Source organism: Trichoplusia ni, chromosome 11 (assembly GCF_003590095.1).
Source record: "Trichoplusia ni isolate ovarian cell line Hi5 chromosome 11, tn1, whole genome shotgun sequence".
NCBI classification, from domain to species: Eukaryota; Metazoa; Arthropoda; class Insecta; order Lepidoptera; family Noctuidae; genus Trichoplusia; species Trichoplusia ni.
This window is the reverse complement of record NC_039488.1, coordinates 4,816,849-4,844,554: the sequence shown is the minus strand read 5'-3', so window position 1 is coordinate 4,844,554 and position 27,706 is coordinate 4,816,849. Positions and strand designations below refer to the sequence as shown.

The window sequence follows — 27,706 nt, the reverse complement described above, 5'->3', positions numbered from 1 at the left end:
GTGTTTTACAAGGAGCGACTGTCTTTCTGACCTCCTCAACCCAGTTACCTGAGCAACGCGATACCCCTTGGTTAGACTGGTTGTTAGACTTTTCAGCTTCTCTTCTGACTACCTGTAAAGACTGTCAAAGATGTAGGAATAACATCCATTACAAGACCCCTAAGCTGTTCCAGATAAAATACTACTTGTTAATTTGTTTCAGGTTAAAGAAGATATTGATACTCGACTTGAGTTTATAAGTGAATACTTGCTGAAGACTCTCAAACAGAAAATAGAGAAATGGGCTAAGTTCATAACTGGCGATGAGAGGGTAAGATAGGAATGTAATTATTAGTTTATAAAAGAAAGTAAATTGAAAAGGAGAATATTAATCTCGAAGCTAAGACCTTAAAGGTACTCTAAGGAGCGTGTAACAATTTTGATTTAGGACTAAAGTCCTTTAAGATCACCCCAAATCTTTCCGCGATCATTAAGCTTCCTCATAATAATTGTCGTTCAAATGAGGCCTTCGCCAATCGCTCTATATTCCTACCATGGCAAAGCTATCGACTCATAATAAATCTTAAATAATATCTGTATTCCAGCACATATTGGTTAGATTCTTCGACACGCCGAAGTATGAAGTGTTGGTGTTTCGTATGAACACGGCTGGATTGATAACATGTTCCCTTACATTTCCGCCTATCAGCAGGGGCAAAGTCGTGTACTTCCTAAGGAATGTTAATGAGAAAATAACGCAGGCTAACTTTCGCCAGGTAATTCGTGGATTACTTTTATAAAATTAACATTAATAAGTTTTAGACTGATCAGAAGGGAGTTACAGATTACTCTACTGTAGACAGACAGGCAGACAAATAGGATAATGTACTTTTCGTAAGGTTTATCTTGTCTCTGATGCAGGCCATAACTATGGGCGAAATCTCCGGAAACATATTGATGGACCTTGGGGTAATGGCAGACGAGGTGATAGGTCCCCTGTTGTGTAATCCTGAAAATCAAAAAGGCTGGCCTAAAATAGTGCAAAACGATATGAAGAGACACGTAATCGAACTGAGGAACTTGATGCATCAGGTGGGTACTAATACAACTGTTCTATGTAAGCAACTTGCATATTTGCCTATGAGACATAGTTTATATTGCTTCTTAGCAATGGCACCTCGTCGCTAGGAGTCAGCCATTAACTTTAGAGTACCTAACTGGGCTTACTATATTGCAGTTAAAAGGCGAAATGGCTAGTCAAGTCATGTTGCCAATGCCGGCCGGAGTAGAGACTATATTTCATGCTGAAAATAGGCTCAAAGAAAGGTAATCGAACTATTTAGTTCTGTTGACAGTTTAACTGTTATTTTACTCTCTTAAATCAAATTTAATGTTTCAGTGATGGGGAAGACGTGGATTTGTATCTAAAGACGAACATCGAAGGAGCTGTGATCAAGTGGGCTCAGCAAGTTCACGATCTATTGGCAGAGGATTCTTATATTGGTAAAACAATCTAATAACAAAGTGTTTAAATCTAAAAGTACATAATGACATATTAGCCCGCTAGAAATCAATTTGCGTCCTACGTAATAACTGTTACGTGATCAAAAAAGCACTGCCATGTACCGGCACCAAAACCGATGTCCTGTAGGAGGGCTTTAGGTTTAGTTAGTAAAATCTTTTACCACCGGCTTCCTTCTCCGAGGGAGCACGAAAGTGTCCAAGACATTTCCCCTGCCTTACCAAAAGAAGGTATTTAAAAATCAAAAAGCATAGGTACATTACTGAGATTTCATTGTGTACAATCTAGCATTCAAAAGAACACAGTTCCCATTGCCGAGCGCTGATATTAACTTCTACGCACAACGGCTGAAGAATCTCGAAGGCATATATTCCCAGCTTCGAGACCCGCGCGTCAAGAGAATGGCGCACTACTTGGAGGACACCCACAGCGTCTACCTGAGCTGCTTTAAAACTATGCTGACTAATGTTGTGGCTGGTAAGTCTGTGATACATATGGTGTACATAACATGTAAAAGAACAAGTGTTTGTCCCTAAACAAGTCGCATATGGAACTATTGAAGGGTTTTTAGCAAGACCTGATATATTTTCATGGAAATTCTCGTGTATCACCAGCATAATCTTGATATGTTTAGTTTTCATATTTTTTTGATTGATTAAATCCAACGAAATTATTTGTTAAGCCAATTATTGATTAAGCCAGAATACGATAAAAAAATGATTAACGAAATGATACAACTTCCGATCGTCTGACTAGTTACGGACCCAACCGGAGTTCTTAATTCTGAGCTTAGGCGGTGGGGTATATCTATATTATATTTATATCTAGGTATATTATCATTAAGTATGAATAATTATTGTTACGAAAGTTAGGTACGTTATTAACTGGTAATTTGTTCAAAACATTTTGTTTAATTTTCAGCGATTGTGGAATGCCGAGATATTTACGTATACCAGAAACCTTTGATACCCCATTTTGAATCGTTTGAAGGTACAGAATTTGTTGATGCTAAAAACTTGATCAGACCAATGTTTCACTGCATCGGTTTGCTCTGGGGGAACTCAAGGTACTTCTGTAGCGTCGAAAAACTTATTCGTAAGTATCAAGCTTTATTTCTCCATATTTAGCCCGATATAAGTTGCAATATTTAGTTAAAAAAAGAGGGTCAAATAGAAGTCGGTTTTGACAAGCCGTTAGTTAACCTCGATGTATGTTTTTAGTTGTAAGGCGAGGTGGCAAAAATTTGAACTATCTAGCTATTACAGTTCATGAGATACACCTTGTACTACTACTACAGCTATCACGCTGGACGGTGGAGCCTTAGTGACAGGTTTCGTTTTTACCCTTTGGGTACGGAACTCTAATGACAGTTTTGAAGGGATATTATAAAGTAATGAGTTGAGCACGATAGACTCTTTTTTTAATAATTCATTTTTTTACTTCCCAGCTTTGTTACGAGAAATGTGCAATCTAGTAATTGTGCAGAGCTCAAACTGCATTGACCCTCCTTCTATATTCCAAGGAGAGCCCGATGAACAGTTGTTCAAAATAAGGAAGTCCTTGCATATTTTAAACCATTTCATGTAAGTTTTCATTGATCACTTTAACTTCTACGACAAAAAAACATATAGCTCAGAATACTATTTATGAAGTATTTTTAAATATAGAGGCTTTAAGGCTAATAAGATTTTTAGATTAAATCCTATAATCGTAAACTGATTACTTATTAGTGATACATACGCGATGAATCGTGATAAGGTGCATACATTCTTCCCCCCGGGCGTGATGCCAGTGCACTGGTCCTTCGACTTCGACCGCGTGTTCATGCGCTTCAACATTTACATGAATCGCCTTAAAATGCTGGAATCTATATTGGAATCCACCGTCGAAATTATGAAACTGGAAAAGGTTGAATTTTGCGGTTTAAGAGGCAAGTTATTGAGCACTGAATGCATGAAGGTGAGTTTTTATTTAAAATATTTGGAAACATAGAAAGATAAGACCGGAGCTAAATGGTGTAAAGGGTAAACAATCAAAATGTTGGGATGACCTAAAATGATTTTATCTGCTAGGTTCTGGATGATTATACAATGCAATACAACAACCTCGGTAACATTCAGTACGACCCAGCCGACCCGGAAGACGACTCGTTTGTAGAAGATTATAAAAAGCATATGGATGTGCTTGAAGACACAGATCGACGTCTCGCTTCGCTTTTCTCGCAAGGACTCGATGAGTGCCATAATTTGGAACACTTCTTTAAGGTAAGGGAAATTTTGGGTGGCCTTTAGTGGAAATACCTGTTCAGTGATTTGAATTTTTCGCAGTATTGAAATCAATAATGTTTCCTTTGCAGTTTTTCCAAATTATAGGTGATCTATTTCACCGACCAATAATAAAAGCTGAATTGAAACCTAAATTGCCTAGGTTACTCGATTTCATGCATGCCAATTTGGACGCCGTTAAGGAAATTTTCGACGAAGAGATGGCGGTGAGAAATATCTAAATATGTTATCATGATGATGTTTGCATAAAGCGGGTTATATTTGAATTATTCAAGACACCTTTCCATTTATTTTATAGAAAATAACCAAAGGACCCGAAAGACCAATGGTAGATCCTTATCTCCCACCTGTAGCTGGTCTAATTTGGTGGGTCCATAAATTGCGCAGGAGAATCCAGGCACCTATGGAAGATTTTATCATGTTTGAAGACCCGTAAGACACAATTCAATTTAATACTTCCAAAAATATTGCCAGTTGATAAAGAAGTTACTTTAGAGCTTTTGCACTACCTCCTCCTGGAATATTATTGCTGTCGTGGAAGTGTGACCTTCCACGGCAGCTACTATACTAACTAAAGTTGTTGTGGTAGGTGGTTTGCCCTCTGAACTAATAGTGACAACGTGTTTCGTATCCTACAGCATTATAGAATCGGAGTACGCTATGTATATGAAACAGAAAGCCAACGAGATGTTGGGTTATCTGAATGTGGTGGAGGATAAGCAGTTCAAAGCATGGTGCGGCACTGTTCCTACTATCTGCAAGACGCATTTGGCTAAAAACTTAATATACAGAGATCCACCTTTTGTTAGAAATAACTTTAGCCCTGAGGTAAGGTATCAAAGTTAAATTGTCGTTCTATTAAGTTCCAGATTATTTCCTCTGGGGTGGTATGATATGTAAAACATGTACTAATGTTGTTACCCATTTACTAGCTAACGATGTTGCTACGCGAAATACGCTACATGAAATACTTGGACAAGCAGGGTATACCGCAAGATGGACTAGATTTGTACGCCAGAAATGAAAAGTTACAGGTGTGTATCGATACTTTCTATTTTGATTACTAATCTGGTTATATAAAATTCAAAAACTGACATACGAAGTAAAATGCTTTTTTTTATTTTTATTTTACGAATACCTTAAAATTTCAGTATGATATGAACCGGCTGAACCGAGCAATCGCTTGGTACAACGCAATTCGCGAGGGCAGTCATGAAACTGAGGTCGCTCTTATCGAGAAAGAGATTTCTGCAATCGACAAGTTACTCGGTCGAGGAGTTGAAGAACTCACGTGGAATGATGACTGTAAGACAATATCACTTGTTGAACAACGTCTCGTAGAGTTGGCATCGTTCCTTGGTATCAAATTATACTAAAAGAAATATGATACACAAAATCCATTCACTCATGGTTTCCAAATTGTTAAGTGTTTTTTTTTTAAGAAATAAATGTTTTAATTGTACCTATTCTTTTTAATATGATTTGGTAAAATGATATAAAATAAATGTGGTTTACAATAAGACACGAATCCAAATATAATATATCTATAAAGTCAGGGTAGAAATACTTTTTGCAATTAATGAGGTCACTCGATACATTTTCAGTTACGGATTGGATGGCCGAAGTATATACTGCTATAAACACTCTGCAACAGCGCGTGCTGACGGCACAGAATAATGTGAAGCGTGGACTCACGAACATCGCGGCTTGGGGCGACATCCCGCTGCACAACCGCAAAGAGAATCCCGACAAAAAGGAGCTGCTAGCTGTTAATGAACGACATCCCAGATTCGTAGCACGGTACCTGAGATACTTATTCTGTTGTTCTTGCTACGCATAGAAGTTATAAATCATTGATAAATTATCTTTCCTTTTTAGGAGAAACAGGATCCTCAAAAGCCATGAAGAATTTCAAGAAATTTTACAAGACAATTATAAACTTTTCTTCAATATACATGATGACGAAGAGGTGGTTATAAAACTAAATCTGATAGAATGATAACCATGAACAGTTTATGAATATAATGTGATAATAAAATTAAATTTATGCCTTAGGATCAATCAGAGGAAGAAGTTTTGGAGGAAGTAGATGAAGCTACTTTAGATGAAGAAGAAAAGGCAGCGCGGGCACAAAAGCTTTTAGAAATTGAACAACGTCGAGAAGCGAGACGTTTGTCTCGAATTGAGAGAGAAAGGGTAAAGGCGGAGCAGAATGAAATTAAGTTCCAAAGAAGGGAGGCAAGGAGACTGAAGAGAGAAACTAAAGAGCAGGAAAGGGCAGAGAGGCAAGCGCGGAGAGATGCAGGTACTGTATTTTTTTTACATTGTAGCGATGCGTTCTCGATACAATTAAAGAGCCAAAATGCTTGAAGTGTCGAAATCATATTAACTTTGACCAATCCTTATTTAACTGACATAGGGGAAGATGTGGATTCTCCCGTGGAAGACGTTGAAGAGATAACGGACCCAGAGGAGCTCGCCGACATAGAGGAGGAGAGAGCAGAACTAGAGATAGAGGCTTTTAGAGCCGAGCGATGGCCTGCATACGTGAAATATGTTGACTCACTGGTATTGCTAACTTAATTATGTATATGTCTTATTCTGGAATTATTATTTTGTGAAGAGATAAATATTTTACGGCAAATTATGTTGTAGGTTTCGCGTCAGGTGATGAAAGCTGTGCAATCTAGTTTAGATTTGTTCGAGAGACAGACTGACCTGGAAAAAGGTCCAAGGATGGCATTCATGGAAGTTATTGCAGAACTTAGAGATCCGGGTTAGTAATACAATGCTTACTTAGGCTAGATATTACGTCAAGCAAACGTAATATTTGCGTTACATCAGGGATTATTTATTTTTTGCTTCACTTATCTAATTCGTTTTCAGATATTTTCTTTACGCCGTCACTAGATGTGGAAGAACCAGATGGATTGTTTGATACTCTAAAAGAAATGATGAAAGACATGTTCCTACAAACAACACTTTTTCCTAGAATAGATCCTATTGTTCCTATCGCTTCTTATGAAGGTAAGGCAGTACTTGTTGACTTTAGTTCCCTTATTATCTTAAAAAAATATGTTTAACAAACTTACTTTTCTAATTGAAAAATAAACAACTCCCCCATTACTGAACTTAATTTTCGTCACAAAATTTCAAAGTCGAAACTTTAAAGTGAGGACTCAAAACGTGGATCACACAAACGCTTAGTGGATTTGGCATGGTGACCACATCAACTCGGCTATGCGTGCAGTTGAATATTGTATTATTTATTAATTTTGTAGACGATTTGGTGGGCCAAGATGCTATGATTGATATGTATCATGACATTTTGAAGCGTATAGAAAACAGTATCAACGACATAGTACAGTATTCGTCGGTAAGTACAAAAAAATAATCAATAGTATTCACTTACTTACCATTTGAAAAAATTTTAAAAACCTATGTTTCTGTTAATTAGAAATATGAAAAATATACCCCCTTGTGGCATGAAGACCGCCAGGAAGTATTAGCAGCATTTTTAAAGTACGGCCGTTTTATTCCTCCTGAGGAATTTGACAAGTATAGATATGAGAATGGATGTGATCCTCCTGAAGTGAAACCTAAGCTTGAACAGTATCAAGCTGAGGTAAGTTCACATAGTTACTTTTAAGATTATTTAGACGATATATCAGTGCCAATATTAGAGGCGCGCGGCTCCTCAATGTAGTGTAACTCGCACGATTTTTGTCACATCACCTAAATTAATCGATCTGGAACATTGATATTTAAGTCTATTGTTACAAAATTAAATGTTTTTTTTTCATAGATTGACAAGTATAACGCATTATACGATGAAGTGGCGTCGCTGCCTTCCGAATACCTTTGCAATGGATGGTTAAGACTAGATCTTAAGCGCCTAAACCAAGCGATTATGAATATTATTTGCAAATGGAGCAATCTCTACAAAGAAAACTTGAAAGACCACGTACAGAAGAGGTGTGTATTTATTAATTATTTCATGGTACAATATAAGGTTTGGAGTCTCTCTTCTCCGACTGAAACAGTCTGTCCCCTAGGCAAGATACAAGCGTTGCGTATAGAATAGAAATGAATATGAAATGTCGTGACTGTCAGGTTGATAAAGCTAACAAAATGGCCGACCGGCTAGATTTTTTAAATAGTTTTTTGCATACTACTAATGCGCTGCTTAACGTTACTTAAATTTTACTATATAATGTATAATTAAAAACATTTTTATGGCAGCCTGGTCTATTTGGTATAGTTAGCCAAAAAAGCATCCTTTTTAAAATCAAAGGTGGCGGACGTAATTTTCTTTCTTCTCCATCTTAAAAAAACCTCAGGTAATCGGTCTGGGGTAGCCCTTTGAAATATTACATGCTTCGAGCTATCTTAATAACCGTTTAAATAGTTATTTGACTTTATTCTAACTTCAGCTTGAATGATCTCGAGAAGTTCATCGCTTACGCAACAAAAGAGTTGTCAGTGGAACTGGGAGACGATGACTACGACGGCCTGTTGAAGGTAATGGGTGTGCTGAACGAGGTGCGAGCCAAGATGGACGCCGGCACCGACCAGATGTTCGAGCCGCTCCGGGACATCATCGACGTACTCAAGGAGTATGGCGTTGATTTCCCCGAAGAGACTTACGACCAGGTATGTAAGGATGGTGGTTTCAAATTGAGAATTAAGTAGAAACAAATTCACAATAATCACAGGACATTCAAGCAGTTACTTTTTGGGTGTTTCTTCAAGCATCGTTCTGATAGCTATTGTTGTTCAATATTTTTTTGCTGCCTGATTAGAACGAGACGGAACATCAGTACTCAGTTCACACATTGGTAAGAAAATAACTTTTTAATCGTTCATAATATATATCCGATGTAACATTTTGCACCATGCTGATACAACGTTTATTCGTTAAAGTGAATCACTTTTAATGGAAATTGCAATTACTTTTAGCTGTATAAAAATCTGGTACCTACTTGAATTGTGACTTTCAATTCAGTTGGACGTGTTACCCGAGAAGTGGCGTAACTTGGTGAAACAAGCTACAGTGATGAAGAACACAGTGGCTCCGTTACAGGCTGCTCAAGCAGCGCTCATCGCCAAGCGGGTCGCGCTCATCAATCTGAGACTTAGCATGTACAGAGAACAGTTCAAGAATAAAGAGGTATTTTAGTGGCACAGTCACATAAAGGCTGATGTCATTTCAACTCATCTTTGCACGTGGCATATTGCGTGGGTAACCCTTGAAATAGTAATAAAGTGACGTTATGTACAAGTTTCATTTGTTAATAACAAATCAATTAATATTTAAAAATCGCTGTTAATCGCACGCACACACAGCGCCGCGTGCTTTGAGGAGTTGAAGTGCCTGATGTTAAAACATAAAATAACTTTTCTAAATAAATTGGGTCATAATGTACTATGGCTAACCATATCTAATAGGTTAAGCATAAAATGTATTATTATTCAGATGTTCTTGATGGCGTGCAAAGAGCCGTACAGAAGTATCGACAAGGTTCATCTAGAGCTGGTAGGTTTTGAAGAACTATTGGAAGGCTTGAAGAAGTCGTGTGGTCTATTTGATATACAACCTCCTGATGAAAAGAATCTTAAAATGTGTCGCCGTGAATTGAAACTAGTCAAGGTAACTTTTTTACTATTCAAATTTAGTCTCTCATAATCGTCCCAAGTAATTTTTTTTTAATCCAAATTATCGATGCATTAGCAACTGTGGGATTACTACTACTTGGTGATGGGAACTATCGAGTTCTGGAAGAAGTCACCGTGGAAGAAGATCGATGCGGATGGCATGGACCAAGAATGCAAGCGGTTCACCAAGGATTTGCGACAGCTCGACAAAGACATGAGAGCATGGTATGAGAACGTGTTATATTTCTTAAAAGGGATAGTCTCAATCCTTAGTATTTCTACCTACGTTGCGTAGGTAGAAATATAAGGATTAAGACAGAGAAGACAAACGCTTTAGAAAAAAAGAAACAAATTTTGTCTTTGTTACGCCGTTTCGCTTCCACTGCTAGAACACTTACTTCTACTAGAGAAAGTTTAACGCTTGTGGCGTCAGTTTCAAAAGTAAGGGATTTACAATTCTTACTTGTCATAATTCAATTGAATTTCCTAACAACAAAATCATATTTTTGATGGGTAAATTTCGATTTGGGGAGTTGTCTGTTAATGTTGTTAATGTGGAGGGGACTGTTTTGTTTCTGTTTTTTTTTTTAATAAATTGATTTTGAAATAATTACTTGTGTCTTAGGGAACCATACGCTGTTATTGAATCGACAATTAAGAATTTGATGACATCGCTACGAGCAGTTACTGATCTGCAGAATCCAGCCATCAAGGATAGACATTGGTTAGAGCTTATGATGGCGACCAAGGTAAGAAAAAACAATCGTAATTTATGATTTGATGTAAATATTTCTACAAGACATTTAATATTTTATTTATTTAGTTACCAGCCCACTCGCACATCATGACCATCAATACGAATCACCAAACATGCAATAAAGATAAAGTAATTAGTAGAAATATAGACGAGTTTTTAAATGAATTCAAATCATTAGACGAATTACCTGACAATGTTGATATAGAGAACAATAAATTACTAATCAATGAAGCACTGAAAGCTGATTATCATAAATACCCTCAAATTCAAGACTTTCGAAGACCGAAGTTCCAAGAGGGAATTAAAACAAGCGCATTTAGATTGAATCGATCATACACAAGGCAAGAGATTAAGCAAATAGGTTTTCAGCTGAAGTCTGAGGGGAATTCTCAGCAGCAGAAAACGCATCACCCTATCATATTATCGGAATTCATTTTGTAGATACATGTAAATATAGTTCATTGTAAATAGTATGTTAGGTATAATTGAGGCCAGTGGGAGTGTTAAGGTAAGTTCATTGCATCAGTTTTAGTTTACTAAGATTTCCTTATGTTGGTATTGTCGATATTATTTTAAATTGTACAATAGCTCTGCCAATCTATTACGCTTTCACGGCTAAACTGAAGAAGAGATCAGATAATTTTTTATAACAAATTTTAAGAGCATCGCTACATCAAGTACCTATGCTTATTTTTGCTGCAATAAATATGTGAGCCAACTCGTTGCTTAATGCTAAAAGTATTCACATTCTACAAAATCATTAAATTTTAGGTTAAGTTCCATATCGATGATGACACAACACTAGCAGACTTACTTGCTCTTAATCTGCACAAGTATGAAGAAGAAGTGAAGACAATCGTTGACAAGTCTGTTAAAGAAGCTGCTATGGAGAAAACCCTTAAGTAAGTAGTAGTTAACCATAGTGTTCGAGTGGAAACGAAAAGTTACCCTTTGAATTTTAAAGTGACATATGTACCAGCTTTTGTACAACTGGCCAAGAGACAGAAAGCGGTAGTGCGACTAATTCGTTAATTCTGTCCCTTGTGCACTCCAAACTCTTAAGGCCCGTTTAGACGCTCCGAGAAATACCATGCCATTAGCAATACATTATGCAGCCGCACAGGTATGGGACATATGACCGACAGCAATGTATTACGACTTGCACGATATTTATTGTATCCTCTAAATGGGCCCTTAAGAAGGAAATGCGTAGGACAGTGCAATTCGAAGCAGCCAGACGTTACAATCTAATTATGTGTAAATAAAATTTATTTAGATTAATAATTATTGATTAATTGTTTAGTTTTTACCTATGTATCAATCTTCATTTACGTTTTTAGGGAACTGGAGGCTACCTGGTCTGTCATGGAGTTCAATTACATGGCACATGCTAGAACTGGAATTAAACTGCCGAGGGCAAGTGAAGAGCTTGTAGAAACTCTTGAAGATAACCAGGTTAACGAACTTAGTGACCTACTCGTAACTCGTACTTTAAACAAACGCTTTTTAATAGTAATAGAACTGCACAGATAGAAATTGTGACTGATGTATTGTTAGTTAAGGTTTTGAACTAATAATACATCATGCACAATTTCATATGATACCAGGTGAGGTAAGGTAGGATAAATTCAGATTTGATGATTTCTTTTTTCCACTTCAGAATCAAGTACAAAATATGATGTCGTCTAAATTCGTTGGATTCTTCGAGATGGAGGTAACAGATTGGCAGAGGAAGCTTGGCACCGCAGACGCTGTTATATCGCTCTGGTTTGAAGTCCAACGTAAATGGCAGTACTTGGAAAGTATTTTCGTGGGATCGGACGATATTCGTTCACAATTGCCCGAGGATTCGCAAAGATTTGACACAGTTGATAAAGCGTTTAAAGTTAGTTTCTTGGCTATTCATTCTTGATTTGCTGTTTTTTATTCTATTTTTTTTTCTGATACTAAATATTATTCCAACTCTAGGTATTACTCAAAGATATGGAGCAAACTCCAAACGTAATTCAGGCGACCAACAAACCGGGGTTATTGGAGAGTCTTGAAGAGCTGATGGAATCACTGAATCTCTGCGAAAAGGCGCTCAACGATTATCTCGAGACGAAGAGATTGGCGTATCCACGATTTTATTTCGTATCCTCGGCTGATTTGCTCGGTAACATTGTGTTTTTAACAGTTTTGCTGAATTGGTTTCTTATGTAAAATGATGTGAATTGTAAGTTTACAAAATAAGTGATAACAATTACGATACTTTAATGTTCCTCAGATATTTTGTCAAACGGAAACAATCCTCCCGCTGTGTGCCGCCATCTGACCAAACTATACGACAATCTTGCAAAGCTGGTCTTTCCCAATGAAACCAGCAAGCAAGCGTTCGAGATGATATCCAAGGAGAACGAAGAACACGTTCCTTTCAAAGCACCTTGTTGCGATTGTTCTGGAAAGGTACCTGCATTACGAATTCGTTCTAGTATTCATTTATTTCGAATCTGTATTGTTGTTTACAATGACAATAATTACACACGTGCTTTTCCGCCAGGTAGCCCAGTAAAGTTAAAAGGTATTTTAATGATTTTAGCACGAAATTGAGTCTGCTCGTTCCTCTTACTATCCGTTTATTCTAATTTTTCGGGTTAATACGTATGTATAAGATAAAAACTGAACCCTATTATTGAGGCTCTGTTGTGCAATCGATTGTCATATGGCTGCACCTTACTAATCATTAAAACTAGACATTAGAAATTAGTTCGTGATTCCGACCCTATCAAACCGGTTTTTAATTAATAATTGTTCCTTGACTCGTGTGATGTTAAATAAATTGTATAAACGCCTTCAGGTTGAAACCTGGTTGAACAGAGTAACAGACTGTATGAGGTACACACTACGCGACATTTTTGAGCACTCTGTTAAGTCTTATGAGGATAAACCTCGTGATGAATGGGTATTCGACTGGCCTGCCCAACCTGCTCTAGTAGGCACTCAGATCTGGTGGACTTCGGAAACTAATCAGGCCTTTGAGAAGCTTGAAGAAGGTAGGTTACTAGATTACGTTTGTATGTAGCCTAGAATCTTACGAATGTTAGGGTGCTTCTGTCTAATCCTGATATTAAAAATTACAGGATATGAAAATGCACTAAAAGATTATCAAAAGAAGCAAATCGCTCAGCTGAGTGCTCTGATTATGTTGCTATTGGGAGATCTGACTGTAGGAGACCGACAAAAGATCATGACTATCTGTACCATCGATGTGCACTCACGAGACGTTGTCGCCAAACTCATCGTGGCGAAGGTTGAGACCTCAAACGCTTTTCAGTGGCAGAGTCAGTTAAGGTAAATCATAAGTGTGCGCTGATTGCCACTTTTTTCAAAAAACTTTAAAGAATATAGGTATTTTATCGCCTTCACACGTTGCAAAGATGACCCTCACCCACAAAGTCACTTTTCGTTTTCAGACATCGCTGGGATACCACTTTGGGGAACTGTTTTGCTAACATTTGTGATGCTCAATTTCTTTACGATTATGAGTACTTAGGAAATACGCCTCGACTTGTGATCACTCCTTTGACCGATCGTTGTTATATTACATTAACACAGGTAATATTAACTTCAGATTATTATAGAGATAGCCGTATGTAAAAGAACGTTTGCCAAGAATAGTAGAGATGTAGTATGTAGTATCGTTTTTGCATACGCCTGTTAAAGTCTCCAATAAATAATACGTTAAGGTCGTATTCTTGGTACACTTATAATTTCCTTTTTTGAACAGAGTTTGCATTTAATCATGGGAGGTGCTCCCGCCGGGCCAGCTGGTACCGGTAAGACGGAGACTACCAAAGATTTGGGCAGAGCATTGGGCATAATGGTATACGTGTTCAATTGCTCTGAACAGATGGATTACAAGTCTTGCGGAAACATTTACAAAGGTTGTGTTTTATTCATGAATAATATATAAAAATATGACAATACTGAAAAGGTGAATGTTAAAATATTCTTTAATTTATGTCAGGCCTTTGTCAAACTGGAGCCTGGGGTTGCTTTGACGAGTTCAACAGAATTTCAGTTGAGGTGTTGTCCGTCGTATCAGTGCAGGTCAAAAGTGTGTTAGACGCTATAAAAGCCAAGAAAAAGAAGTTCGACTTTATGGGAGAGTACATTTTGCTTATCCCAACCATTGGTATGTTCATCACCATGAATCCCGGATACGCGGGGAGAACGGAACTGCCCGAGAACTTGAAAGCACTATTTAGGTGAGGCAGTATATTTTTGCCATTGTTGCTCGAGATTTTATTTATATGAAAGGTACGATTTATAACTTTGATTTATTTTTATAACAGGCCTTGTGCTATGGTGGTACCGGATTTCGAGTTGATTTGCGAGATCATGTTAGTGGCGGAAGGTTTCCAAGACGCGCGTCTGCTAGCGCGCAAATTTATCACACTGTATATGTTGTGTCGCGAGTTGCTGTCCAAGCAAGATCACTACGATTGGGGTCTTAGGGCCATCAAATCTGTCTTGGTCGTCGCTGGATCCCTTAAGGTACAACCTTACGTAACTTCTTAGTATAGTTCTGCTCTTAATAGAGCGTTTGACAAAAAAAACTATTTGGAAACACAAAAACTGTCAGACAGATTTCCAAAAAAATTGGATGGCATTTTTTTCTTTTATTGTTTCTAAAATCTCATGTGACCTCATATCCCCGTACGCCTTTTACTAGCAAATGATGTATTTACCCCCACTTCCATACTTAATGATGTGACGTAATGAAAAATACGTATCGAAATATTTTTTACAGTTCTGTCTGGTCGTCTTCATAGATTTACAAATAATATTATTATATTTAGTCAAATACCCTATTAGGATTTGTGGACAACTCTAGATGGACTCAACTAATCAATAAATTTTCAGCGAGGTGATCGCCAAAGACCAGAGGATCAAGTCTTGATGAGAGCTTTGAGAGATTTTAATATTCCAAAAATCGTGACAGATGACACTCCTGTGTTCATGGGTCTGATCGGTGATTTGTTTCCCGCACTTGACGTACCCAGAAAACGGGACATGGACTTTGAGAAACATCTGATTGATGGTGCAATTTCAATGAAACTTCAGCCTGAACCTGGTTTCATATTAAAGGTTTATTGTTCTAACATGCATAATTTAGATTTGATTCCTCGTTTTCTGTCGCTAACCTCTCAATAAAATTTTAGATGGTGCAACTAGTAGAATTGTTTGCGGTAAGACATTCAGTCTTTATCGTTGGATTTGCGGGAACTGGGAAATCTATGGTTTGGCAGTGTCTCAACAGAACTTACTATATGCTGAAACAGAAGCCATTTTACAATGACCTAGATCCTAAAGCTGTGACGAATGATGAGTTGTTCGGTATCATTAATCCTGCTACACGAGAGTGGAAGGATGGCTTGTTCTCAACTATCATGCGTGACATGGCTAATATGCCGGGGGATGGCCCAAAGTGGATTGTACTCGACGGGGACATTGATCCTATGTGGATCGAAAGTTTAAACACTTTGATGGACGATAATAAAGTAAATAACAATAACATTAATAATATTCGGCCTGCTTATTTCAAGAATAAAGTAATAATTAAAATGTAAATATTTAAGGTATTGACGTTGGCGAGTAATGAACGTATCGCTTTGACCAAGTCAATGCGACTGCTCATGGAGATTTCAAACTTGAGGACAGCCACACCAGCCACGGTGTCTCGGGCTGGTATCTTATACATTAACCCTCAGGACTTAGGATGGAATCCGTAAGCACTGAATCAATCTATATAAAAACATAACGGCCATGTTTTAGAATTATACTCAGCTAAGTAAAGTCCTAAAATGTCTTTGCATATCACATAAAAATGCCAAGGACATGACACCTTAGTCGTTCATGATTACAGTTGTAAATGTTTATGATTTCGCATACCGTACTTATTTTTATTAGATTTGTGGCATCGTGGATAGACACCACTCGGGACGACGAATCAGAAAAGGCCATGTTGACCGTCATGTTCGATAAGTACATACCGTCATTGTTGGAGTCTTGTAAGAAGTACAAGCGGATTACTCCGCTAACGGAACTGCAGCAAATACAATTGAGTTGCTATCTACTGGAGTGTTTCTTAAATAAGACTTTATTGCCTAGTGATTGTCCGAAGGATTGGTGAGTTATGTGATAAAGTGCTACGGGGATAAACAAACATGTTTATTAAATAGACTGCAACGTTACAAATTTTTGAAATCATTAGAGTTCTACAAAAAAAACTGTCGAATCTAAAAATCTTATTTAGCTTCAGACACGTAAATGTCTGCCATCCTTTCCCAATATGTAAATGATACTAAAATTACAAGGTTGTTTGATTATCTCCAAGGTCTTTAAGTCTTCAACGTCAAGATTTATTATTTCCATAAACTTGACCAAAATATATATACATTGTACGTAATATTTATATTTTTACGATTCAGGTACGAAACTTATTTCGTGTTTGCGGTCGTGTGGGGCTTTGGCTCTGCTCTATTTCAAGATCAGCTGGTTGACTGGCGCAACGAGTTTAGCAAATGGTTCTGTAATGAATTTAAGACGATCAAATTCCCATCCACGGGCAACGTGTTCAGTTTCTTCATAGATCCAGAAACTAAAAAGTTCTTACCATGGTCCGAGAAAATAGAGAATTTTGAACTGGATCCGGACTTGCCTCTGCAGGTGACTTGTATTTAGATACTTGTATTTAGATACTTGTATTTAGATACTTGTATTTAGATACTTGTATTTTATAACATATTTATACTTAGAGGCTAGATAATCGGAAAATTTATGTTCCTTTACTAAAACAAACCGATTAGAATTGTCACGACGCAAAAATAAGACAGGGCGCGAACGGGGCTAGTCTCTGACAAATTTGTGAACATTTGTATGTCCTCGTCTTGTGCCTATTCTATTTGTCTTGGTGTACTAAATAGCCGAGTATTTAGTTTTTAAAATCTCGAAGCTTGATAGCTTAGTGGTAAGGGCCTCAAGAAAGGCCAAGTTAAAGGTCTCTAGTTCGATCCCCAAGACAAGCAGCGACTTTTGGAATGTAGGCAGCGTGTCAGAAATAAATTGTTTCGGAAGGCACGTAAAAATGTAGGCGCTCCTTCTGTCTATCTCTCTCGGGTTGTATCGAATTGCAGTCGGATTGCTTCCGTATCCAAAATCGGCCAATGCCATTAAATTCTACTTTTCAGTCCTGCTTAGTGTCGACATCGGAAACAACCCGTACCAGGTTCTTTATGGATATGTTGATAACGAAGACTAAACCAGTGATGTTGGTGGGGAGTGCTGGAAGTGGCAAGACGGTGAGCGTGTCAGCGAAACTTAACTCCTTGCCGGATTCTTATGCTGTTACCAATGTGCCACTTAACTTCTATACTACATCAGGTTTGTAGCGAAAATTGGCTTTCTAATTCACGATCTACACCTGCTGCACAAAGATTTGCTAATGGCACGAGTAGCGCCCATTCGCATAGACAAGCCATGGTGTCTGTGTTGAATCTGGCTGCTCCGGCGCCTTCGATGTTATGTCTTCTTCGAAGTATACTCCGTGCCGTTTTGTGGAAAAGAAACTACTATGAATAGCAGCACAAGCTAATCTCTAATTTAATAGGCTTTAACTATTTAACGTATTACGTTTTACTTTCGGGTGAAATTCGGTTTCTTAAAGTTTATCTGCATTATAATGATTAGTGAACAAATGTTTTTTTTTTAAGTTTTTATATAGTTTTGCATGAAATGCTACATTATAACGGAAATATTCTTGCAGAAATGTTACAAAAAGTGTTGGAGAAACCGCTGGAGAAGAAATCGGGCAGAAACTTCGGTCCACCGGGCAGCAAGTTTATGATATACTTTGTGGACGACATGAATATGCCCGAAGTAGACACGTATGGCACTGTGCAGCCACACACACTGATCAGACAGTTTATGGACTATAAGCATTGGTACTTACAAATCAAATCAAATCAAAATTCATTTATTCAAATTAGGCTACTAAGTAGCACTTTTTGAAGGTCATTTACATTGGACAGCACCCAGTTTCGCCCACCCTTCACCGCTTCCTAAGTGCTTTTGCTGTGAGAGAAGAAACGGCGCAACAAACTCCCCAGCAGCACGCTGTCATTCCGTTTACAAAAAATATTATAATTGTACAGAACAATAACAAAAATAAGTGTGCAGGTGCCATGCCAAACAAACAAAAGTTTGAGGTCGCTGTATATAAACCTATACGAAATTAAACTTTAAGTACTAAGGCCAAGGTCAGCAGACCGACCAGCCACCGCAAGCAGCACCCGTTCACGAGTATGACGCAAGGGTCAGCCATCACCTCCCTCGCCATATTAGAGGGAAGGAGGTGACCCGACCCAAGACGCCACCGCAGGCAGTGACGACTTAGGGAGCATGAAGTATCTGCTGCCGGCTAATAAAATAAAATAAGGCTAAAAGAAATACCCCAAACGTTGATTTACCTGGCATAGCCCTAAACACGGAGGCGGCATAAATTGCTACGTCATTCAATTTTATAATTAATAAATTATACATGTCAAAATTTATAATAAATAATATATACGTGCATGCGTATAATTATACTAAAAATAAAACAAAATAGGTAACACAATGTTACACACATAGAGTATGTCTATCAAATTACACAAATACACGTCAAACATTAATCCACACTAAACCGTCCTGTGCAAATCACGGCGACCAACTATTTTTATCATTTAAATAATCATTGATTGTATAGTAAGCCTTCTTACATTTACACAAATAGTTATAACACTTCTTTTTTACAGTTTTTTGGTAGATTTAGAGGTGCTTAGGATTTTTATTAGGACCCAAAATGCAGCCTAAGAAAGATAATGAATATTTAACATTTGATTAATTTCAGGTACGACAGACAAAAGTTGACGCTTAAGGATATTTCAAATTGCATGTTTGTGGCTTGCATGAACCCCACTGCTGGCTCATTTACGATCGACTCTCGTTTACAGCGGCATTTCTGCACATTTGCTGTCAGGTATGAGTGCATTAATTTTAGGTGTATAAATCTTTAATAGACTAACATAAACCATCAATTATTTTATGTTCATAAAGTGTCTAGATATGTAGAAAGTACGATAAAGAGATAGTGAATGATTGCTAATGAAGAAAAATGTGTTATAGTTTTCCAGGTCACGACGCTTGTCATCACATTTACAAGCAGATTCTATCACAACACATGGGTACATCAGCAAATAAGTTTGCTATGCACGTCCAACGGTACGCCGAGAATCTTGTGAACTTAGCCTTGGCGCTGCACAGCAAACTGTCGAGCACGTTCTTACCCACGGCTATCAAATTCCACTACATATTCAACTTGCGGGATCTCTCTAATATATTCCAGGTATATCAATTTAAAAACCGTTCATGCTAATTGTTTTCACCCGAATTTACATTGATTATTTTCCTGGCCTTTCCTCGTTTTAGGCACAAGTAAAACAAAGATTTTTACAAAGTTATTTTTTTGTTTATTAAATCCAAATGAATTTTTGCTTTGTTAACGTTTAGGGAATGTTATTCACAACTGGTGATGCGATCAAGACATCGTCGGATCTCATTCGATTGTGGATGCACGAGGCGACGCGAGTGTACTCCGACAAATTGGTTGACGACAACGATAACGACGTATTCGCAAAACTTATCGTAGAAATGATTAAGAAGCATTGTGAGGTAAGTTTTGAGTTGAATTAAATTTTGGTTTCTTAAGAAGTCACTTGTTTATTAAATCAATTGCTTGATACCAGGCTACGTATCTACCCTAAAGATACAATACTGAGTCTGATCAGTTTTTCTTTTAATATATGTTCTTGAACCCTATATATCGACGACCTCCGTGGTCAAGTGGCGTACGCACCGGTTACAAGGTGTCGCTAGCTCTGACCATGACGTCCCGGGTTCGATCCCCGGTCGGGTCAATGTAAGAATTCTTATTTCTACATTGTCTCGGGTCTGGGTGTTTGTGGTACCTTCGTTGTATGTGAATTCCATAACACAAGTGCTTTAGCAACTTACTTTGGGTTCAGAACTATGTATGTGATGTTGTCCGCATTTATTTATTTATTATTCCATTCTGAGAAGAAGAATAAAAAAAAACAAATATCTTAATAATAATATTTGACCAAGCATTTAAGGATCAGTGATGGAATGATTTTTCTTAGGACTATGACGAAAACGTGGTGTTTGAAAAGCCGCTCATCTATTGCCACTTTGCTGAGGGCGTAGGGGACCCCAAATATTTCCCCATCAGAGACTGGAACCATATCAAGAAGCTTTTAGACGAATCGCTGTCAGCTTACAATGACCTCGTGGCTTCTATGAACCTGGTGCTGTTTGAGGATGCCATGTATCATATATGCAGGTAATTTGTAAATCTACAACAAGTAATATTGCCATTTATTTTGCAATTGCAAAAAGGGGTGTGGAGCTGCTTGTGGATGTCGGAAGAGTGGTTTATATAATATTGTAGTGTAGCATGTTAACACACCCACTTATTATGCATATATAAAAAAATATACCTGAACTTAATTTTCATATACAATATAATTTTATTATTAAATGATGTAACGGTTTACTCACGCGTATTTATCGGGGTAGCCCGACTAGCGACTACCGACGGCGGGATCGCGATTCGACTCGCGATCCCGCCTCTCTGCTCATGATTAAGGACTCCGGTTGGGTCCGAAACTAGTCGGGCTACCCCGATAAATACGCGTGAGTAAACCGTTACATCATTTAATAATAAATCATTCTCACGACAGTTACTATCAATATCATTTTACACAGTAATACGCCTCTCATATTTGAATTATTATAATTATTCATTTTTTTCTCATGTTATTAGCTAAAAATTCCAATTATTATTTTTTTCATTCACTGTTACGGAAGTCTGAGGTTTCTGTGATTTTGACGCTCCAGGCGCTCCACTGATTGAAGTTATTTGTTTAGGATTAATCGGATCCTGGAGGCACCTCGAGGAAATGCGTTACTAGTTGGCGTGGGAGGCTCGGGAAAGCAGTCCTTATCCCGTCTGTCTGCCTTTATCTCTTCACTGGAAGTCTTTCAAATACAGCTTAGAAAAGGATACAGCATTAATGATCTCAAAGTCGATTTGGGTACGTTATGGACAACTATATACTGTATAGCGGTTTGCTGCAAACCTGGGAATTTTTGTTACCAAGTTTTAGCATTTTTGGAATTTTCTTATATTAATTTCCTCTATGTTCTTAGCTGGCTTGAACATGAAGGCAGGATTGAAGAACATAGGCTGCGTGTTCCTGATGACGGACGCTCAGGTCGCTGAAGAGAGATTCCTGGTGCTCATCAATGATTTACTTGCGTCCGGTGAAATTCCCGAACTGTTCGCAGACGATGAACTTGAAAATATCATAAATGGTGTCAGAGGAGAGGTACGAAAGTTGACCGATGATAATAAAATGCTTATCTGTATGTAAGCACTCGTAAATGTAACTTATTTACATATTTTCGTAGACTAAAGCAACTGGAATACCTGATACGCGAGAGAATTGCTGGAGGTTCTTCATCAATCGTGTTCGGACAATGCTAAAGGTCAGTCTGAGACTAGTTCAGTTCTGTTTCAATTAAATTAACAATGTGCTCAAGAGTCGTCGTCGTTCGTCAGGTGGTGTTGTGTTTCTCGCCAGTGGGTGCGACGCTACGTGTGCGAGCTCGTAAATTCCCGTCGATTGTAAACTGCACGGCGATCGACTGGTTCCACGCCTGGCCGCAGGAAGCGTTGCGCTCCGTCTCCAAGCGATTCATCGCGGAAGTCGAGTCCTTACCGGTAACGGAACCTATACATGTGGCCAAATTTTTAACCTTGCTTTTTGTTTTATTATTTGATGATGGAAGAGGAAATATTCTTATCCTAATAAAGAAAATCAACAAGGAAATTGCTGAAGATTTATAATTATTCCGGTGCTCATTCATTTCCTTGGTAGACAAAAATGACTTATTTTTCTTGTTTTAATTGCAGGAGTTCCTTGTAGAGCCGGTGTCCGTATTCATGTCTCATGTGCATCAAAGTGTAAATCACATGTCGGAAGTTTACTTCCAAAACGAGAGGCGATACAACTACACGACTCCAAAGACTTTCCTTGAACAAATCGCACTTTACAGCAAATTGTTGAATGAAAAGACAAAGAATCTCAAAATGATGATTATAAGGCTGGAGAATGGCTTAGAGAAGTTGGCGTCATGTGCTGGTGATGTCGCTGTGTTAAAGGTAACTGCTACTCCAATGATAAGTATATTCAAACCGTCGGTAATTCAGACTGTTTCAGACGAAGCGAGAGAGAACATGAATCATGCTTACCTATATTTGTAATCTGATTTATTACTTATTAATTAATTAAAGCCGGCTCCGCGATATTTTTCATGTGGCCCAAATTACTAATTAACTATTTTTAGGTTACTCTTGCTGAACAAGAAATTATATTAAAAGAGAAAAACAAAGCTGCAGAAGCACTTATTGAAGTTGTGGGAGCAGAGAGTGAAAAAGTATCTAAAGAGAAGGCGTTTGGTAAAAAAATGTTTTTGTAAAATGATTTATCTTTTATGTGGATCCTCTATTATTTTACTGTTTGGGTATTAGACTCACATTGACTAGACTCTGATAATCTGAGTCCTAGATCATGAGCTCGTGACCCGTAAGGACTTTTAAATCTAATTTAATGTTTGATATTAACTACCAACAATTAATGCATCATCTGCACTGATATTATTTCAACGTGTTATCATCATATTTTTTAAACTACTCACAGCTGCCGAAGAGGAAAAGAAAGTAAAGGTCATTGAAGAGGACGTCACGATAAAAGCTAAGATTTGCGCGGACGACTTAGCCAAGGCCGAGCCGGCTCTCATAGCGGCTCAGGAGGCGCTCAACACTCTGAACAAGAACAACTTGACTGAGCTCAAGTCCTTCGGGTCGCCTCCCGATGCCGTCGTCAACGTATGTGCGGCCGTGCTCGTACTGATGTCCAAGAAAGGCAAGCTGCCGAAGGATAGGTCCTGGAAAGGATGCAAAGTATGTTCTCAGCTATTACCGAACCTATTTAATATACTAATACATCTCTTGGGTTTTGAGATAACAACTCTTTTTATCCAAGGATTTGAGTATATGAAGTAATTAAGAAAACTTTAATAATTTCAGCTTATGATGGCCAAAGTGGATCAATTTTTGAACGATTTAGTTTACTACGATAAAGAAAATATTCACCCGGACGTAGTTAAGGTAGGATGTTTTCCATTTTCTCTTTGCACTAGTATTATACTTTGATTTTAACGGTTATTACACGAGCCACATGTTCTCAGGCGGTACAACCTTACATTAAGAACCCGGAGTTCAATCCAGAGTTCATAATGTCGAAGTCGGCGGCGGCGGCCGGTTTGTGCGCGTGGGTCATCAACATCGTCAAGTTCTACGATGTGTACGTGGTGGTCGAGCCCAAGCGGCGCGCGCTCAATGCTGCTAATGCTGAGCTACAGGCCGCCAGGGACAAGCTTGCCTTCTTGACGGACCAGATCACTGTAATATTTATACCTCTATAGATGTGTATCTCTTAATAGCACACTTAGTTGTAAATTACGCTACACTTTTCCCCATTCTAGTCCAGTCCATTGTTTAGCTGATTAGCTAGATGTTCAATTTTATTGGTTCGAAAAGCTAGTTGAGTATGTTTCTATGGAGAAGTGTTACACGTTCTTTAGATATGTTAGTCGCTTTTTGACCGCTATTTAAAATACAGCCACTAAAGGTATTCTGTAAATTATAGTGTTAACAACCTAGCTCATTACTTATGTCACCTCTTTATGATAGGAACTAGAAGAAAAATTGGAAGGTTTGCTCAAAGCATTCCAGGAAGCAGTAAACGAAAAAATGAAATGTCAAGCAGAGGCTGATGCCACTAACGCTACTATTGATCTGGCTAACAGACTGGTGAACGGTTTAGCGTCAGAGAAGATCAGGTAATGAGGATAAAAGCATCGTTTAGAATACAGAAAAGTACATCAACCAAAAATTTCTTACGTATACTAAAATTGGTCTACTTAATAGTATAGAAAATATTTTTAAAAATATGCAAAATTTACACTTCCAATATCAGCTGTTTAATGTTACACACATTCGCCGTAAAAGGTGCAATAACGGTAATGGAAGGACTTGAGTTCACAGCAAGAGCCCGGTAGCTTATGAAAAACAAAAATTACTTTCTTGGTACCCCTTAAAACAAGACCATTGATTGTTTCCAGATGGTCAGCGACGGTAGTCAACCTGAAGGAGTCTGGTGTAATGTTGCCGGGAGACGTGCTGCTCATCACCGCCTTCATTTCCTACGTCGGCTGTTTCATGCGCCAATATCGACAAGAGCTGATCAACGAAGACTGGGTGCCGACGCTCGCCAAGTCTAATGTAATTATTTAATAAGGATAAATTATTGCAGTTGTATTATTGTGTTTACAAATTAGAAAGAAAGAAATGTAAATAATGAAATGAAATTAGGGAAATGACTGGGTAGAACCAAGTTTGGTTTAAAGAGCCTGTTTAACAGTCACCCCTCGTTTAATAATTTAACATTAGTTCAAAGGCAGTGTGACACCTGTGCACCTGCATGTACCAAACTTTACAATCGTTTAAAAAATTCTAGCCTAAAATTGAGACTACTGAGGGCCTGGACCCACTGTCCATGCTGACAGACGACGCGCAGGTTGCCTCGTGGAACAACGAGGGTCTGCCCACCGACACCATGAGCACGGAGAACGCCACCATCCTCACCAACTCCGCGCGCTGGCCGCTCATGATCGACCCGCAGCTGTGAGTCACCTACATGATAAACTATTAAGTTTTTTAAACGAATTTTGTTGTATTTTTGATTTGGTTCGAGTAGCGAGTTTGATGCCAGTCTATATCAGACAATTATGTCCATAAAACAAAGGTATCGATTACATTACGTAAGGTCTTAATATTCAAAACTTATCGTACAGTTAATTGAGTATAATGTCAGGCAAAGCTAGGCATTTCAAAATTTGATCAAGACTTGTCCTTTTCATATCTATTAATTAAAGTGATCAGTGATGTACGATATTTACTCATCGCACAGGCAAGGAATAAAGTGGATTAAATCAAAGTACGGTGATGCACTCGTGGTGGTACGTTTGACGCAACGCAACTACTTGGACCGCATCGAACGAGGAGTCAGTAATGGGGAAGTGGTGATTCTCGAGAATATCGGGGAGACTGTAGACGCAGTACTGGAGCCTTTGCTTGGCAGAGTGCTCATACGCAAGGGGAAAGTGCTCAAGGTAAAAAAACATTTAGCGATACTACATTAAGTCAAGATTATTCATACACGCTAAATAAATTAAAATATGCCAACCTTTTTATGTCACGGTTTATGCAATATTGGTTTTATGACACAGAAATAATGGTGGAATAAAAAATATACTCGTATAAGTATAGCTGAACCCTGAAAACAAAACTCCTTTTTTTGGGTATTCGTATAAAAAATCTGCAGATTTACTTTTTCTAGGGTATCGTTTTGCAATTTAGCTGAACTTGATTAATATTACTGTTCCAGATTGGTGACAGAGAAATTGATTACCACCCGAACTTCAGATTTATACTACAAACTAAATTAGCCAACCCCCACTACCAACCCGAGATGCAAGCGCAGTGTACGCTTATTAACTTCACCGTTACAAGGGATGGGTAAGTTATATAAGATAACCATATATTTTTTCCCTGTAGAACATTATAATGCTTTATTTCAGCTAATGCCATCAAGATATAGTGTGACCACCTTTGCAAAACGGTACTAATAAGTATAATTTCGGATATTCATCCAAAGGTGATTTTATTTATAAGCACCAAATATTTTTATTTATAGTCTAGAAGAACAGCTGCTAGGTGAAGTAGTAAAAGAAGAACGTCCAGATCTAGAAGCACTGCGTTCAGGTCTTACGAAACAGCAGAATGACTTTAAGATCACATTAAAGACTCTAGAAGATGATTTACTGAAGCGTTTGTCTTCTGCCGGACCTGACATTCTTAGTGATTCGGCGCTTGTCATAAACTTGGAAACCACGAAGAAAACGGCAGCTGATATTGAAATAAAAGTCGAGGAGGGTAAAGTTACTGCTGTTAAGATTGATGAAGCCAGGGAGAGATATAGGTAAGTGACTTTTGATTACATTATATTATTTCGTGTAATTCTGTAAATTGTGAAAAGTTTACACTTACGTTTGTGTTAAGTTCTTTCAGCTCACGTACGCTTTAACGAAACCCATTTTAAGTAGCCAGAAAGAAGTATACGAATTGTATTTATTTTCCAGACGAGCTGCGACCCGAGCCTCCCTTCTATACTTCATCCTTAACGACCTGTATAAAATTAACCCGATGTACCAGTTCTCTCTGAAGGCTTACAGCGTCGTATTCAAGGATGCGTTGAATAAGGCTGACCCTGCCGATGACTTGGAAAGCCGAGTCCGCAATCTATTAGACAGCATCACCTTTGCAGTATTCGTGTACACCAGCCGAGGACTGTTTGAGAGAGATAAGCTTGTGTTCCTCTTCCTCATAACGTTACAGGTTGGTTGGTCGGAAAATAAAATCTATTTTATTGTTCTTAAAATATTGAAGTCGTTTATCTCAGTGTAGCTCTACCAAGACTATCTTTGTGTAAATAAGTCGTGTCAAAGTGACCGCAGTATTTCGTAGATAAATATTTTTTTCCTTCCTGGATACAGACGCAACGTAAATTATTAGTAACAATTTCAACATTGTGCTAAGTCACCAGCCAGACTCTAGTAAAAATAAACAAATACTTCTTTGGTCAGGTTTTGCAAGTGGAAGGTAAAGTGGATGCCAAGGAATTAGACTTTCTGCTGAAGTACGCAGTGGCGCCTGAGCAGTCACCGTACTCTTGGCTATCCAACATCTGCTGGGGCGGTATCATCTCCCTCTCCAAGATGGATGCCTTCGAAAACCTTGACAAGGATATTGAAGGCGCAGCCAAGAGGTATAGTTAGTAATGTAACGAGTATTTTGGACTTCATTGTTAAAAATTTAGGTCCAAAATCATTGCTACGATCGGAGTGTCCGTCTGTCCATCCTAATTTTAACTAAAATATGTCTCAAGGTGGCAAAAATACACCGAAGGCGAGGCCCCGGAGAGAGACAAGTTACCAGGTGAATGGAAAAACAAGACTTCACTGCAGAGACTGTGCATCATGAGAGCACTCCGTCCAGACAGAATGTCCTATGCGTCTGGGTAAGCTTGGTTCTTTGCCTTCTTTCGACCAAATAGTCGATTATGACAGAATGAATAGGGAAGCACTTTTCAATTTGACAATAGTTTTTTTATGATTCGAAAAACAAATGATAGTTTTAAAACATAATGATCACTACATGAA

The 27,706-nt window shown here is 38.1% G+C and overlaps 1 protein-coding gene across 1 annotated transcript in view; it reads left to right on the top strand.

Annotated features, from left to right (window-relative positions):
• LOC113498719 (dynein beta chain, ciliary-like) overlaps positions 1 to 27,706 on the top strand; it is a 32,843-nt gene that overhangs the window by 521 nt on the left and 4,616 nt on the right. The window contains exons 2-70 of the mRNA XM_026878845.1: positions 203 to 310; positions 585 to 755; positions 901 to 1,071; positions 1,217 to 1,305; positions 1,379 to 1,482; positions 1,790 to 1,978; positions 2,423 to 2,596; positions 2,949 to 3,084; positions 3,232 to 3,460; positions 3,574 to 3,765; positions 3,858 to 3,992; positions 4,085 to 4,218; positions 4,425 to 4,614; positions 4,719 to 4,820; positions 4,938 to 5,091; positions 5,391 to 5,586; positions 5,665 to 5,755; positions 5,842 to 6,091; positions 6,206 to 6,354; positions 6,442 to 6,562; positions 6,673 to 6,813; positions 7,068 to 7,162; positions 7,244 to 7,411; positions 7,592 to 7,761; positions 8,220 to 8,439; positions 8,792 to 8,956; positions 9,263 to 9,436; positions 9,518 to 9,666; positions 10,067 to 10,190; positions 10,970 to 11,100; positions 11,539 to 11,653; positions 11,859 to 12,083; positions 12,167 to 12,353; positions 12,465 to 12,643; positions 13,035 to 13,230; positions 13,318 to 13,528; positions 13,651 to 13,792; positions 13,965 to 14,121; positions 14,205 to 14,445; positions 14,533 to 14,734; positions 15,104 to 15,328; positions 15,403 to 15,741; positions 15,820 to 15,968; positions 16,151 to 16,369; positions 16,672 to 16,909; positions 17,431 to 17,623; positions 18,006 to 18,183; positions 19,131 to 19,259; positions 19,406 to 19,625; positions 19,790 to 19,951; positions 20,440 to 20,639; positions 21,227 to 21,393; positions 21,509 to 21,687; positions 21,770 to 21,847; positions 21,921 to 22,082; positions 22,275 to 22,523; positions 22,709 to 22,820; positions 23,062 to 23,324; positions 23,451 to 23,531; positions 23,612 to 23,827; positions 24,117 to 24,265; positions 24,548 to 24,707; positions 24,943 to 25,109; positions 25,396 to 25,597; positions 25,873 to 26,003; positions 26,182 to 26,466; positions 26,627 to 26,882; positions 27,131 to 27,312; positions 27,433 to 27,564. Coding sequence (XP_026734646.1) covers positions 203 to 310; positions 585 to 755; positions 901 to 1,071; positions 1,217 to 1,305; positions 1,379 to 1,482; positions 1,790 to 1,978; positions 2,423 to 2,596; positions 2,949 to 3,084; positions 3,232 to 3,460; positions 3,574 to 3,765; positions 3,858 to 3,992; positions 4,085 to 4,218; positions 4,425 to 4,614; positions 4,719 to 4,820; positions 4,938 to 5,091; positions 5,391 to 5,586; positions 5,665 to 5,755; positions 5,842 to 6,091; positions 6,206 to 6,354; positions 6,442 to 6,562; positions 6,673 to 6,813; positions 7,068 to 7,162; positions 7,244 to 7,411; positions 7,592 to 7,761; positions 8,220 to 8,439; positions 8,792 to 8,956; positions 9,263 to 9,436; positions 9,518 to 9,666; positions 10,067 to 10,190; positions 10,970 to 11,100; positions 11,539 to 11,653; positions 11,859 to 12,083; positions 12,167 to 12,353; positions 12,465 to 12,643; positions 13,035 to 13,230; positions 13,318 to 13,528; positions 13,651 to 13,792; positions 13,965 to 14,121; positions 14,205 to 14,445; positions 14,533 to 14,734; positions 15,104 to 15,328; positions 15,403 to 15,741; positions 15,820 to 15,968; positions 16,151 to 16,369; positions 16,672 to 16,909; positions 17,431 to 17,623; positions 18,006 to 18,183; positions 19,131 to 19,259; positions 19,406 to 19,625; positions 19,790 to 19,951; positions 20,440 to 20,639; positions 21,227 to 21,393; positions 21,509 to 21,687; positions 21,770 to 21,847; positions 21,921 to 22,082; positions 22,275 to 22,523; positions 22,709 to 22,820; positions 23,062 to 23,324; positions 23,451 to 23,531; positions 23,612 to 23,827; positions 24,117 to 24,265; positions 24,548 to 24,707; positions 24,943 to 25,109; positions 25,396 to 25,597; positions 25,873 to 26,003; positions 26,182 to 26,466; positions 26,627 to 26,882; positions 27,131 to 27,312; positions 27,433 to 27,564 — 11,900 coding nt within the window. The remainder of the gene's footprint in view (positions 1 to 202; positions 311 to 584; positions 756 to 900; positions 1,072 to 1,216; positions 1,306 to 1,378; positions 1,483 to 1,789; positions 1,979 to 2,422; positions 2,597 to 2,948; positions 3,085 to 3,231; positions 3,461 to 3,573; positions 3,766 to 3,857; positions 3,993 to 4,084; positions 4,219 to 4,424; positions 4,615 to 4,718; positions 4,821 to 4,937; positions 5,092 to 5,390; positions 5,587 to 5,664; positions 5,756 to 5,841; positions 6,092 to 6,205; positions 6,355 to 6,441; positions 6,563 to 6,672; positions 6,814 to 7,067; positions 7,163 to 7,243; positions 7,412 to 7,591; positions 7,762 to 8,219; positions 8,440 to 8,791; positions 8,957 to 9,262; positions 9,437 to 9,517; positions 9,667 to 10,066; positions 10,191 to 10,969; positions 11,101 to 11,538; positions 11,654 to 11,858; positions 12,084 to 12,166; positions 12,354 to 12,464; positions 12,644 to 13,034; positions 13,231 to 13,317; positions 13,529 to 13,650; positions 13,793 to 13,964; positions 14,122 to 14,204; positions 14,446 to 14,532; positions 14,735 to 15,103; positions 15,329 to 15,402; positions 15,742 to 15,819; positions 15,969 to 16,150; positions 16,370 to 16,671; positions 16,910 to 17,430; positions 17,624 to 18,005; positions 18,184 to 19,130; positions 19,260 to 19,405; positions 19,626 to 19,789; positions 19,952 to 20,439; positions 20,640 to 21,226; positions 21,394 to 21,508; positions 21,688 to 21,769; positions 21,848 to 21,920; positions 22,083 to 22,274; positions 22,524 to 22,708; positions 22,821 to 23,061; positions 23,325 to 23,450; positions 23,532 to 23,611; positions 23,828 to 24,116; positions 24,266 to 24,547; positions 24,708 to 24,942; positions 25,110 to 25,395; positions 25,598 to 25,872; positions 26,004 to 26,181; positions 26,467 to 26,626; positions 26,883 to 27,130; positions 27,313 to 27,432; positions 27,565 to 27,706) is intronic.